Genomic DNA, 15,371 nt, shown 5'->3' with positions numbered 1-15,371 from the left:
TTCAAGAAGATCACGGAGGCTGGGTAGTCAGGGTTCTGTGGGATTTTGAGTTGAAGAAATACTTATTCTAAATTATTTGAGAAATATCCTATACTCCTTTTAGGTTCTCCATTGCCCTTGCCAAGTATTTGGTGGGAGTGTTTGGGGGCCATATTTCTTCCTAACAGTCCACAGGTTTAAGAAACTTATAAGGATGAATTAGAATGAATAGCCACAAAGATAATGTGTGGGCTGATGTGCAGCAGCATCCCTGGAGAGTTATATGTCAGAAAAGAGATTTTAAAATTTTCTGTAATGAAACGTGTATTTCTCACAAGTAAGGAAAGATCTTGACAGATCATCTGTTATGAAATATCTGCTCTGTTCTTTACTTGTGGGACAAATGAGATTTCTCCTTACAATACATTGTGGATTATCATTCTGTTGCAGTTTGTGTAATGGCAGCACACGGGGAATTTAGGAAATGACACTCCAGCTGTCTTTTACAATAACTGGGTTTTTTTATGCTTTTGAACTGTAATACCTCTTCCTTCAAATATCTTTGCTGTACTACTCTCACTGTAATACCAGTGTGTATCCCAAAATGAATTAAAAAGAAAAATGGATATACATAAATTATGTTTTATTTTCCCTGTGTGATATGTTTTATTTCATTCACTAATTTATTGATAAAAACTAAAAAAAAAATATCTGAAGTTCCTTTTCTGTGATACATTTTTAATAAAGAAAGTGAAGTCAGTAAGCAGTAGCTGTAAATGTAAATCTGTTTCCTGGTCTTTGCTGTTGTGTGAGGTTTGGTATATATATGTTCTAAAGAACAGAATTGTCTTTGTTGCAGATAAATTTTTAGAAGATGGTTTACCTACAAGGCTCATTAAAGTTATTATTGTTTTCAGAAGTTCCAAACACTTGTGAGAAGTAGAACTTGTACATTGCATCTGAGACAGAGATGAATTTCCAAAAGCAGTACATTGCCCAGTGTATTTCTTCCCGGAATTCAACACCACCTGAATCTTCCCCAGTTGCCTCCAGATATTTACTTTATTTGATTGGTTTAAAGAAATTTTGTAAAAGTTCATTAGTGGGACAGAGAGAAACAAGATGTCCCTTGGAGAATATTTGAGTCTTCTGTATTTCAAGGTGTAGACTCAGAAGCTGTGTCAGCAGGACTCTTTCTCTGTAACAGCCCATGTAATGCTTACTGAATTAAACTCAAAACCACTTGCTGGGTAGTGTCTTATGGATCAATTCTGTGCATTAGTCTCTAGGAGAAGGACTGTAAAAAAAACTAGAATTTTCAGTAGTCTGCTTAGCTGTCTGAAATGTGAAATGCACATCAAATTTTAGAGCAGATGAATTGTTCATTTGTTGTGTCTTTGGAGCTTTGCTGCTGACCATTTCCATTTCTACTTTGCCTTTAACCATGTTTAATTGTTCATCGCCCAGTGTTGTCCGAGAGTCTGAACTTTGCAAGAAATTGAGACATAGATCTTTGCCCATGGAGAGTCATTCCTTAAGCAGTTTAGTCAGACTTACTAGAAAAGTAATTTCCATCCAGACTGAGTTGAGAGTACTCTAGAGTTGGAGGGCCTGCTTGCTTTGGATTCCATTGGCAAATTTATCATCAGATAACGATTGACACCTTTTTTGGCAAAGAGCCCCAAAGCTGTAAATCATCTTAGGAGTCACAGGGTTGCACTCTTCTGTCCTTGTAGCAATCAGTGTTTCTCAGAGCTGTACCCAGTGATGGTATGTTATGAGTAAGGAGAAATTTGTTTGTATTAGTGGGTTTTATTAATTTCAGTTTCCAAACCATGAAAAATCTTCAAAGGAAGTGTGGAGAGATGAAGGAAAAACAAACTGAAGCCACGGACAAGGTTTAGAGTTTTCTTGAGTTATTATTTATGAACATTTTAGAAGTAGTCCGTGTATTCCCAGGAGTTTCTAGATCATAAATTGGAAACCAGCACTCTAAGAAACTTGTGAAAAGAATAGCCATTTTAGACACTGAACACCCTTATGTTCTATTGACTTCAGCAAGAGATCAAGGGTTTGGTTTGACTTTTATGCTCTTTGTTATTGGAAATCATTGGGATTCTAAAAACCACTTTTTTTAAATTTGAGGGCAAAAGACAGTAATAGTAGACGATTTTATGGGCATTTTCTGTTTTAAACCACTTAGAATGTCTTGAGATCATGTAAGAGATACAAAATTCACAGTGTTTTCTCTGTTTAGTGTGGTACAAAAGATTTAATCTACTAATCATTCTGGCAAAAAGATAAAAACCTGAGTTAGGTCTGTTCATAAACATGATGTAATTCCAGTAGTTTGCTTGGCAACAAAGTATTTTTTAACAGAAGATTAATGTTTTGATACGAAATTTTAAAATGTATCTCCATCATGACTTACGGATACAGTGCATAAATTAGGAGATTGTGCAAATGCTCTTTTACACCACAGAAAGCACAGGTCATGTAGGGCATAACAACTTGCTTGCTGCCCTTTTGGAAGCGTCTGTGTTTTATTAATGTAAAAATAAACTTTAAGCACCTTCAACTTTCTTATTCACATGAGTTACTAGCTAAATGACAGCAGTTTGGTGAATATTAGATTATACCTTTCACAAAATCACATTGATTTTATTCTCTGAGAAAATAATCATCATAGTGGTGTTGTAAATTGTGCTTAAGAGAAAAAAAAGGCATGTGTGCTAGTTGAATCCATGATTTTTAAATGCCTGTGTATGTTTTGATCCATGAGGTCATCTGCCAGCAAGTAAATGAAACTTAGGATTTGTCAAGAATAAAACATATCAGTACAGTCTGTAATTTCTACACTCAAATACTAGAGCAGCTCCAACACTGGTGATGAAGTTCCTTCAGCTTCATGTGTGTGTATGAAAACTATATGGGGAATCTGGATAGCACAAGTGAAGGACTCTTAGTGTTGCAAGAGCACAGATTTGGAAAGGTTTAATAGTACTTCACTTGCAAATAATTCTTCTTGCTATTACACAGATCATGTCAAATTTTAAGTAACATCTGGAGCTATGCATAAATACCATTTAAACAGGAGACTCGTATTTTTGCTCAATAAATGAATCATTTAAATGACACTTTAACAACAATACCCACAAGTACTGTTTGCCTTTCTCTTTCATTTAGCCATAAGGTAGCTGTTGCTGCATGCTTTTCTTAATGTCACTTTCTTTCCTTTTTTTAGAGTTTCTTTGAAGGACAGTCTGCACCATGGGATTCAGCTAAGAAAGATGAGAACAGAATGAAAAATAGATATGGGAATATCATTGCATGTGAGTGTTGACAACATAATTGTGCACTTCGTTAACTCCCTTCAGATCTGGATAAGAATGACCACCAGCCTTGTGCTCACACCAGGCTTGTATTCCTTTTCCCTAATTAAGAAGATAAAAATGAAGGAAAATGTTTCTTTTTTTTTTTTTTTTCTTGATAAAACTGTCAGATTTAATGTGTTTTCTCAACTGCTCTTCTGTCTACCTTCCATCCTGTGATCAGTGTATGGCTAATGGAGAACAACACCTTTAACCAGTACTCAGCTCTAACAGGTCCCAAACTGCTCCTGTCAGCTTAGCACAAGACTACCCATGATCACATCAATACCTTGGTATTAGGTTCTGGGTATTTTAGGAGCAGACAGTACTGATGCTTAAGTGTTCCACAGAACCAGGGACAACTATCCTGGCTTGTGCTAGACAGACTCCAAGGAAAAAGGGTAACCTTTATGTTTTACTTAAAAATTCTAGGCTTAAAAAGGATTAGATGCATTAATAATCAACTTGAGGAGATGATAACAGACTATGGTGAGTGACCCCTAAATCTTGCATTATGAGAGTTCCAAAGCATTGTGACTAGAAGTGTTGCACATGAACATGGAGGCAGGAAATATATCAGGGTCAGTAAAATTATATTATTTACACACTGCTCTTTTTGCACTTAAAGGTAAGTTCTCAGTGTGTATGTAGGAGATTATAATTTTCCTGTTTTTTCACTTTAAAATCTATGTTTAAGATGGGGAGTGTATGTGTTTTTAACAGCCAGCCAGATAACGATGAGATGGTATAAGCAGAGAAATAAGCAGCCATCGCCTTGTTTGGTAAGCATGAAAATGAAGGGTGGTCTTTAAGGAGGGATCATTTAATGACACTGCTGAGTTCAAATACCATACAGAACCCAGCAGAGAAGAATAAGCCAAGCTGGTTGTCTGAGCATTTGGAGGACCTGTGGAAGGAGTTTGTAGTGCATATTTGCTCAAACTTCAGCACCTGTCCTGGGCGTTTGTCCAGGCACCTATCTGCCTAGGTTTCCTCATCAGTGAACCATGTGGACATGACAGAGAGAAGGACAGATCTTCCAGAGAAAGGGTTCTGAAACAGAGCCCATTTGTATGCTTCTGAATCACCACCTCAGGGGGATCCTCTCTGCAGTGTATGTTTCTAGAGAAAACAGCTCCCGGCTTAGTGGCCTACAGTAAGTGATGAGAATAGAGACCGAGACTGTCTTCAAAGAGAAAACAGCTCTGTAGCTTGCTGCAGAATGAGAATCCACAGGAAATGCACATGGAGGCAGAAGCAAATTAAGCAAGAGACTATCTGCCACATGGTCTTAAGTGGACATGATAGTATTGCTGTGTATTTTGGATGTACACTGTGCTATATACTGAAAAAGGAAATTAAATCTTCTAGAGAAATGTGATTATCATGATGGGCTGGTGCATATGGAAAAGCAGATAAGTTAACTAGATATGGTTTTGCTTGTTTCCCTCCAAGCAATATTTAATGTGTAAAAACTTGTTATTTTGTGAGGATGTAGCAATACATTATATGAGTAACAGCTAATCATTTGAGTAAAAATATCAAAGTCAAAAATAAGAAATACAGAGTAGTTTTATGCTTATCCACGCTTTATGATTTTTTTTCCAGTCCAAGCCAATTACAATAGATCTTATCTTGTAGTCAGGTTTAGTGTGTCACTCCCCTCTTTGAGTGTCGTGTTAGACATTGCCTTAAACTTTGACACCCTTTGGTTGAAGAAAGCTAGAAAACTGCTAGTGCTTTATGTCTGAGGTAATCGAGTGATGAATAGCCAAAGTAGAACACATAAAAGATATTAGATACACAAATCAATGACAACTACAAGTGATACTGAAGGCTTTCTAAGAGGCGAAATATAACTCAGGACATTTAGATCTCAATTTACTTGAAACGTCCTCAGTATTTAGCAGAGGCAGAGATTTGGACGGAGTTTTTATCAATAACACTTCCTGTTTATGTGGCTGTGAAAACAAAGACAACTCAAGATAAAATTAAGATCTACTAGAATTAGAATTAAGATCTATTAGAATTAAATAGATCTATTCTATCAAGATAGAATTAAGATCTATTAGAATTAAAGGCATTATCTTAAAAGAACAGTTGAAATTGCTCACAGTTTGTAGTTCAATTTGTCATTTGTTGTTGTTAAATATGTGTATACAAATGGGGTAGGGAACTTTTTAATTATTTTATGTGTTTTTCTCCTACATAAATAACTGCATTTCTCAGACTCTGAGGGTACAATTTGAATGGTCGGCTTTTGAAAATTTGTCCCAAATAATTGCATAAAGTATATGCTTTAGCTTAAAGGCATTTTAATAAATTGCTCTTTTATGCTATGTTCAAACACTTTAAAAATACAGCGGTTTAGATGCCGCTAACTATGGGTACATGATTATAATGAAATGTATATTTTTTCTGCATAGCATTTTTTTTCTATCCATTTACCCTCTTTGTTTTAATTTTTCCCAAGATACTACTGTTATATTATCGCTTGTAGTCATTATTGTTCTCGGGAGGAACTTAAACAATAGCAACAAGCATCCAGCATTGCAGGAGCTTGTCAAAATTGTAGTATGCTTTATGTTACCCAAATGATGTGCATTCAATTGGCTACAAATGTGCCCTGCCCATTTTATGGCAGTGGCTACAAAAAGTTGAATCATCATCACAGTCCAGTCACCCGCAGAAAACATGTTCTTTCTTTACTGAACAAAAAAAAAAAATCATTTTTTCTCATTACAAACTATACATAGCATGAACCTGATAAATGAATCTTTCATCACCTAAGAAAAATTATGTTTCTGCCATAACTGTGTGGGGTTAGGCATGGAGTTTGATAAAATTTATTCTTTTTTTCCTCAGGAGAGATCTAGAGGGAATGGGAGGGGTTCTGTATTTATTTTTACCTAACTCAATATTGACTAAATGAGAAGAGAATATTGATCACAGCTTTTAAAAGCAGCTAAAGATTTTAGGTGAGACATTTATAGAAGGTTTGATTTGAATTGGGAATGCACGTCCCAAGAAAGGGTCATTGGCTAGGCATGTTAATCAACCAGGTGCTCAAGGGATTTGTTAGAGATCCCAGTCTAAGGCTGGCATATGCATGTTTTAGGTAACATGAGGCAAGAGAGTATAAAATGCTTATATTTGTTATCTATTACCATATTCCACAAAGAAAAATTTATTTGAAGATAAATAATTTTAAAAGCTTAAGTGATCAGTGGAAAGTTAAATTAGATCTCCTAATGGAAGGGTATCAAAATAACAAGGAGATAGAAAAAAGAGTATTTAAAAGCTGTATAAATTGTCAAGATCAGCTGGAGTATAAAGGAAAAAAATACCTTAAAAACATAAAGTTAATCTAGAGACTATTTAAGAATCAACACACGTGTTGAAGAATATGCTAGTGTACTTCTTAGTTTTAAATCTGCTTGACATAAGCAAAGCCTACAGTAACATTTCTTTGTGTTGACATAAGGATCTTTTTTATTTAACAAGTGTTGCCATGCAGTAAGGAGTTAACTTGAGTTCTCAAAGCAATAAAAAAAAGGGAGTCACTCCAATTCCACTGCAAATAAATGGGTATTGGACAGTCCATTACCTCCAGAATTCCCAGAAACTTAGCTGAGAATGCAGTACTGAGAAAAATTCACATGAGAAGATAAAAGGGAAAGAGATTATATTAAGATATCAGTATGAAGTAACTTCTTTATTTTGCTTAATCTGAAGCAAGAGTTATTGTAAGAAAAGTAACAAAATAATGGAAATGAAAAGATACTGCATATTACTTGGTTGTATGAATCAGTCAAATTACAGGAAGTTACATTTTTAAGTTGTTTCTTAGAGTGAAAAAGCTAAGCTTGTTTTGTCCAATATGGAACTCATTTCTAGGCAAGTGATCAAACAGGGGTTTCAGTTGCCTAAATACAGACATGGGATTAGGCCGTTTCAGGTGGCCTGAGACATCTGTGCAAGACCAACAAATGCAGCACAGTACATATGGGAGATGCGCTATTACACACTGGCAGCTGAAAGCCCGGCAGTATATCCTGGTGGCTGTATAAAGTGCCATGAGATATTTTGTGCTTAGACAACTGAACCTTGCCCTCTGTAATTCAAGAAATGTGAAAGTGTAGATCTTTACTAGCCTGAGTTCTCTTGGTGAGAATGCCCGTAAGGCAACATTGTGGGAAAACATGAAAATATAGATGAAGATACACCATGAGTCCAAGCAAGCTTGACTTCTGAGTCAGCTGACTTTAGCAGAAGTTGGATCAGGTCCCAAAACTGTAAAAGCAGCAGCCATGGCTGGAGCTTAGAAAGTTGGTTAGTATCTTTCTTAAGTAAGATGGATTTTTGTGATTAAGATCCTGTGAGCCGAACCTCTGTTCTGAAGAAGCTGATAAATAGCTTAATTAAGCATAGACTAGCAAAGCACTTGGATAAGCAAAGCTTGGTAGAGTCAGACAAGCAGGGGTTATGTAATGGAAAGTCACAGCTCGATAAATTTTTATTCTTGGAAAAGTGAATATAGAGGCTGAAGAGGCTGACCTGATTGGCATAACTGATTCAAATATTCCAGCATGTTTAAAAACCTTATTCTTGAAGACTGTTGAATGAAATAACTCAAAGAAAATAGAAATGTAAGACCTGTGTGGAACTTGGAGATGGGATTTTAATTCATTCTGATTTACTATGTTGGGGTTGTAGCACACCCTTTTTCTTTCCCAAGGGAATCCCAGGGAAATAAATGAGGCTCTGAGATCGCTATTTCCTAAGACTTGGAGCATAAGAGGAAGAGGTAAAGAATTCATCTTGACCAGTTTCTCTCTTGACTTGTAATTCTAAAACATTATTTTAAGAAGCACTTAAATAAAGTGCTTCTGCACCCTGGTCTTCCTCCACCGTAATGTGGGCCAAAATTATGCTACTTATAATGAAGTTGGGTTTTTAAGCTCCTTCATGCTCTTTCATTTGTCTGCTATCTTTTAGAAATTTTAAAGCTTCAGAAATAGCTGTTCAGAACACAGCTGGCAAGTTTTGGGTGTTTTAATGATTATTTACATTTACAACACAATAACAACCATCATGTAGCTCTATCATCAGCTGCAAGTAATATTAGCTCAGCAGGCAAGCAGCAAACCATAATACACAGGTATCTAATTAACAAGAGTACCTCATAAACAAAGCAGCAATAAAGTGGCTGCTTACCATCTCTCCATCCTTGAGATCCTACCCTCAAATTGTGCAGCATTCGGAAAAAGCTATTGTTTGTGGTTGCTTTTGAACTAAGAGAGTCAAGAGTAGCTTACAAAGTCTCAGAAAAGAAGGAGCCCTGCCAGCTTACAGATGTTCTTGTGCAGAGTGGTAACTAGCCTCTAGCAGCTGCTATATCATAGAGAAGATGAGGCAGCTGTCATGAGATCAATTCATGCCATGATGTTTCACAATGGAATTTAGAAAATAAAGTTGGAAGTGTTTTCACAGTCCTGGATAGATACAGATGACCACAGTGGAGCAAAATTAAGTGACAAACCCATTGTCTTAACTGCTTGGGTTTTGCCATTACTGTGTTTTGCTTTCTCTCTTACTGTAAAGATAATGAGTTTCCTTCAAAAACTCTGAGGTGGCATTATGTCTTGAATGACTTCAGCTCCTCCTCAGTACTGGCAGAAGTATTTCCAAATGAATAAACCTTTGAAAACTTAATGTTATTTTATTGACAAAAGCAGGGAGTCAAAGCAAAAGTGATAATTGTAATGAGTTTCACATTATAAGATTTGAGAAATTCATACTGAAAACTAGAGGGGATTTGGAATGCCTGTGAATGACTGAAATGAGAATTAAATGTAGATACAGTTTTCATGTCCGACAAAATAAGCATGAAGTTGCAATTGCTAAGGTTTTAGTTTGACTATAAAGGAATATTTTGATTAGGCCTGTGTTACTGAATATATCTTTAATTACTTTTTTTTCCTCTCCATTGTTCCCTTTTCAGATGATCATTCTCGAGTGAGATTGCAGCCTATTGAAGGGGAAACAAGTTCCGATTACATCAATGGGAATTATATTGATGTGCGTATCCTGATGTAGTCAACAAGCTTAATGTTGTGTTCAGTCAAAGAGGGAACTCTTATTCTCACAGTATTCACAATTTATAATAGATACCACAACTAATAACAGCTGCTAACATTGTTTAGCACTGGAGAGTGCTATCTTTGGAAGCTAGGTGTGCACTAAAAGAAGAGAAAACCCTTAATGATTTGTCAGTCAGTAAATGAAATTAGTCATTTCCTCCAACTGCCGCTAGACTGAAACCTTGCCAGGAACACTGTATGGCTACTTTGCCTGCTGGTGCTTATACGGGCTGGCAAAATGTTATTTTCTCTTTATGTCAACAGCTTGGCATCATTCCACATTTAAAAGAAAGCTGTTTGCATATTAATGTGACAAAACTCTGTAATGCCTAATGCAGAGATTTGCAGTCTCTTGTCATCTCTGCACTTTTAAGTCGCCTTCAAAGTATATTCTGCAGCTGTTAACCAGTATTTCTAATGCAAGCAAGACATTTCATTAAATATGTAGGCTGTTTAATTATTGAAAGTGGCTTCTTTGTTCATTCTGCATCATGTTAACTTAATGTTTTACATTAAAATAAATTCTTTAAGAGACAAGGTGTTTTTGGCTGAAAGAATGAGCTCAAAAGTGGAATTGAAAATCATTAAAAAGCCAATATTATTTGTCTAAAGCCAGAAGTCTATGGATAGCAAAGTTAGTAATTTTACTGTTCACATGGATTTTAGGCTAAGTAAAACAGTTGCTGCTTCATGGGAAACTGTGTCTGCTAAAGATTTCTTGTTCACCAGTTCTATCTTTGAAAAATGGTGTCAGATTTTGCAGTTCAAATTTAATTACTAGTATGAAACAGGAATGTAACAGATATTTTTTTCTCAGAATATGGAGGAACTAGAGCTATGCAAGAAAAGTAGGCACTTCAGTTGTAACAATATGAAGTCTGAGGGAAATTTCTGAAGATATCTCTTGTTACTGATGTAACAAGCATTCAATAAGTGCATTCAAGAATCATTAGACTAAGCCCAAATTTCTACTCAGTCCCTTGTTGTTTGAAAGAATAGCACAGTCACCAAGCAGTGAAGGCACATGTGGAAATATATTTCGTTATATGCCACACTAATCTCTGAAGAGAGTAATCTGTCATGAAAGGAAAGAGAGAGTTCACACTGGGAACTTAGATTTAAATTCACTTTCACATTTTCTCCAGCATTCAGGGTTATTCTCATTTTAGGCTAGTAGTATGTTCTTGTGTCAGATTTGGATCTTACTCTAAAATATTATGAGATATGAGAAATAAAGATTTGGATTATACAGTTTCATATAAAATGCTGATAGATATCTGCATAGAAACTATTTTTTTTTTTTTTTTTTTTTTTTTTTTTTTTTTGCTTATGGAGTACAAAAGCATGGAGAGAATGTGGTCCTAGAAGAAACAGTGCCCGAGAACAAAAAATGTCTTCTCCTCATCCTCAGCAGATGGCTCCATTGCAAAGCTTAGAGGCAACCTCCAAAGACAACTCTGCCACAAAACAAAGCATGTTTGTTTATAATCTTGCTAGTCAGGTTTCCATTAGAAACACTGATTTTTCTACTACAGAAGCAGCATTAATTTTGCTCTTGCATGCAGTTATTACTGGAGTTGTGCTGTCAGTATAAGGGAATGGCACCATCATAGACACAATGGTTATGATGTATTTCTTCCCATGCTTTTTTTCGCCAGGAAATGAAAGTGTTTGATCCCAGGCACTAAGGATTAGGTAACACATGGCAGGAAAAAAATCTGCTCTGTAGCTCTCTGAACACTTCTCAGTTCACAGACTTCCAAATTTTGCTTCAGTGTCATGTAAAGAAATCAGTTCTGTAACTCATGTCATCCTTTCTGTAATATTCAAAGCAGACTCTGTTGTTTTGATTCTTTCCAACTTGTATCACTGCATTTCCAATTGCTGTTTCACAAAGAAATTGCAATGGCATGCATGCTACAGCATTAAGTTTTTCCTGCTGAAAACTGACAATGCATCATAACCATTATTCAAATATTAACACTCCTACAACTGGATTGATCAGCAACTGGTACATGATCTAAACATTTGGTGGCACTCCCATCACATCAGAAATTCAAATACTATAAAAATGCTATCATTAAATTTTGGCAACCTTTTCCATGTTGCAAAGAATGCACAGAGTATTGGTCTTTATTGCTTGGCCAACTTGTGATTAAGCTGCTCTTGTCATCAGAGTTGCATTATGTTCTTCTTGAAAAAGTATGTTCATAACAAATGATGTAATCAAAGAACTTATCCTCCTTTTTACTGTTGAGAAATAAAACATAAACAAACCACCATGATCAGAGTGAACACCATGTCCTCCTGCCTTCCCCAGGGTGAATTCAAATCTGACAATTTTTAACTGTTAAAAAAGGGATAGGCTTTGCAGTCAACATCTATAGGTGAAGGTATATCTCAGACTTTATGAGCACCTGATGCCATTTACTGCAAGGGCTAGAGAGGATTTCATGCTGTTCATTTTCAACAGAGCCAACAAGGGACTGAAGGAACATATTACTTCTGGCCCCTAATGTACAAGGCTGCTACTTAAGTATTTTGCAGAAAACCCATTTGCTTTTGTTTCCCTTCTAAATTGCCCTTCCCCAAGTGAAAGGAACTTTTGCATCTAATACATTATTTGTACTGTTGCGACATTTACTGAATCCTATCCTAAATGGAGTTTCACTCATAGGAACATAGCCAAGGTGCAAATTGCTGATTTTTTTTTTTCTTTCAATTTATTCTAGGGTTATCATAGACCAAATCACTACATTGCTACACAAGGTAAGTTTATCACCCTTCCTGTTATGTGACGCTAAGAGGTTTTGGTACTTGGATTGCAGTGCATTCTCTCTAACATGAATTGTTGCCATAGTCAATATCCAGGGTAGAGTTGGCTCAATCACTTCAGTAGAAGCAAGGAAACTGAATTATTACCGAATTTTCAGGTACTTCAAGTGAGCGGTCCTTTACCTTTGTGTTAAAACAGATTGTGAGTAAAAAAGCTAAATGCATCCTTTTTCAAAGAACTTACTCAGCATTATGTTACTCATGCAAAAAGAAATGAGTCATGGTAGAAATGTTTTGTACCTGTTCAGAGAGACAATAGTGTCATGAAAATGTATGTTCTCTTAATTGTTCAATGATAATTAGACTCCAGGTCGTTAAAATACAAAACTCTTCAGCTAGCAATGTTTGGTAGAGGAGCAAAAGACATCTAAACACTGGCAGGAGGATTCATCACAGGGTTCTACAGAGCCAGTTTTACAGGCCATCATTAAATGCTTGCTCAAGAAAAAGAGCCTATTCTTTTATTATCACACAAAATAATTTTCAATTTGTACTTGTCTTCAAAGACATAATTTGTGAATTCTGATGCAGTCCTTATTTATTTTTTTGGTCAAGTTCAGAGCTGGAACAAATGGGAAGAATTGAGTCTTCTGTGACTACTTAGTCATAATATTGAACAATATGCCAATCTCCTACCTATGCTTGGATAGCGTGTTTGAAAATTTGATTGTTCCTCCACTGATTTGAGGGAATCCTTTTTGTAATAGATAGTCTGTGACAGAGCTCCCTACATTTGCCCGTGGATCTGAAAAAGATGAACTCCACCCACAGATGTTATTTTAACGTTTAAAGGGACCCAGCTGGAGTACTGGCTATAATATGATAAGAACAATCTTAACATATGTTGGATTTAGGCATCACATACTTTTTAATGATTTTTTTATCAAAGAAAATAGAATGTTGACCATGTCAAATAAGGCACCTTGCTGTGATTTAAGTTGTTTCTTAAATACCCCAGAGTCTGCTGCCTCCAGTCCCCACTTAAACCAGTGGGAGGTTTCATATCTATACCTTGCTGTACCTCAGCATTCCACTGTCTCAAATGTGGTTGTGCTTCATGTCAGATGACAGTGGGGCAGGGCACAGATATTATTTCCAGAACCAATTCACTAGTGTCAACATTACACTTTTGGACCAGAGTTTTATACTTTCAGAATTTGTGATCTTAGAATATGAGCCATGTAAGAGTGCTTCATCTTCCACTTCTGCTACCCACCCACCATGTTCCTTAGTCCTCAGTCCCTACAGACAAGCCAGTGTCATGGTTTCAGCCAGACAGGAAGACAGGAAAAAAATGCAGCATTTGATTTATTTATTTTGGACTTTTACACCCTCCTCTTCAAAGAAGAAATGGTTTCTTCCATTTAACATTTACCTAATGATGTTGTTGTTCACTTTTAATTGAAATAAAATAAAATAAAAAGATAAACAGTTGGCCTTTAACTTGTAGTTTGCAGTAAGTTTTCATCAGAAAGTTCATCATAATACTTGAATAGCAGATATCAAGTTTGAAGTTTTTTACTTTCACGTCTTAAAACCAAGTATGTAATTATGTATTAGTAATGTGCTGAAGGTCTATTTACCACATCCACCAGCAAGTCCCAACAGTTTCTTTTCTGTGTTTTTTCCTCATGTTCTTCCAAGATATAAAGGATATATAACTATTGCAGCTGTCAATTTTGGGGATTGGTCACATCAATGTCTTCTGTGTAGGTGTAGCTAGGTGAACATAGGGATGCATAACCCCTTCTTCCCATGGTGTAATGAGTAAGAAACAGATTCTCTGAAGAATGTAAAATTAATTTTAAAATAAGCATGCATTTTACAGCAAGCTCAAAATTATCTGGCTATGATGTTTTTTGTGGTTTACATCTTTAACATCTTACTTTTTAAGGTCAGTTGGAAAGAGAGTTTGTACCTCTAGTTTGTAGGAATGAAGAACAGTAATCTCAAAAGTGTGTGTTCTGTCTGGTTTTGTCTGTGGCCTGATGAACAATCATGAGAAGGTTTCTTTTCCCTCCTTTATCTCAGCTTTTCCATCATCACAAAAGGGTTAAAAATACTTTTCTGCTTTTCATGGTTCTCTGCCATATCCTGATAGATGCAATTGTTTAAAGGCTAGTTAGTATTATTCTCCAGTATCCCAGCTTCCAGTAATATGCAGTCTCTGTGTTTTGCAAAGGTGATAAAGTAACTGGGAATAATCCTCAGAACTCCTTTAGGACTCAACACTAACCATGAAAGGAACATTTGTTTCACATGTCAGAGTATGCCTGCGTATGTTCCAGGGAAGTGGTCACAGCACCAAGCTTGCCAGAGTTCAAGGAGCATGTGGGCAATGCTCTCAGGCACATGGTGGGATTCTTGGGCTGATGTATGCAGGGCCAGGAGCTGGACTTGATGATCCTTGTAGGTCCCAGGATACTTTATGATTCTATTCTAGGTCAGCCTTACTAACAGACATGTCGTGTGCCACAGCCTGTGCTGCGGGCAGCGATGTTCATGCTTTGTTTTAGAACACACTTTCATCAGGTATGTACGAACACATCAGTGCAGCACGACAGTTAAGCTGCATGTTTAATTCCCTTGATATCTACTTTTCATCAATCTTTAAATAACTTTTCTCATCCTCCCTTTTCTCCTCCACAGCAGCTTTCACAGGTGCACATGCCTATTGTTCTTTGAAGGAAAATATCATTATGTGAGTCAGTTTTAAATCTCTGAGGAGTTAGAATGATTGATATTTAATTTTCCTATGTTCTTAAGCTGCATTCAACATATCAAGTGTTAATGAGCAAATATAATTGTTTGAAGTGAAGAAGTGGCAAATTTAATCAGTTTGTAATAGACTACCAATCTGCTTTTAACAGAGCTGGGAGTTGCCTAATCACCTGTTTATTGAAGTGTTACTGTCTTCCATACTAACCAGAGTTTAACGTGCAGACTGGTAGCTTTCCACCTTGGCATTCATAGCATCCTGCTGCTACCTTGAATTACAGCACGAAATGTTTTTCTAAAAGAATTTCTTAATGGAGGCTTTCTC

The 15,371-nt window shown here is 36.3% G+C and overlaps 1 protein-coding gene across 13 annotated transcripts in view; it reads left to right on the top strand.

The window, feature by feature from the left end:
* Positions 1-15,371, top strand: part of PTPRM (protein tyrosine phosphatase receptor type M) — a 441,751-nt gene that overhangs the window by 377,457 nt on the left and 48,923 nt on the right. For all 13 annotated transcript variants that reach the window (XM_030265998.4, XM_072924519.1, XM_030265997.4 and 10 more), the window contains 3 exons: positions 3,224-3,311; positions 9,355-9,431; positions 12,226-12,262. In XM_030265998.4, coding sequence (XP_030121858.2) covers positions 3,224-3,311; positions 9,355-9,431; positions 12,226-12,262 — 202 coding nt within the window. The remainder of the gene's footprint in view (positions 1-3,223; positions 3,312-9,354; positions 9,432-12,225; positions 12,263-15,371) is intronic.

This window comes from Taeniopygia guttata, chromosome 2, assembly GCF_048771995.1.
Source record: "Taeniopygia guttata chromosome 2, bTaeGut7.mat, whole genome shotgun sequence".
NCBI lineage: Eukaryota > Metazoa > Chordata > Aves > Passeriformes > Estrildidae > Taeniopygia > Taeniopygia guttata.
This window is presented reverse-complemented; position numbering and strand designations above follow the sequence as displayed.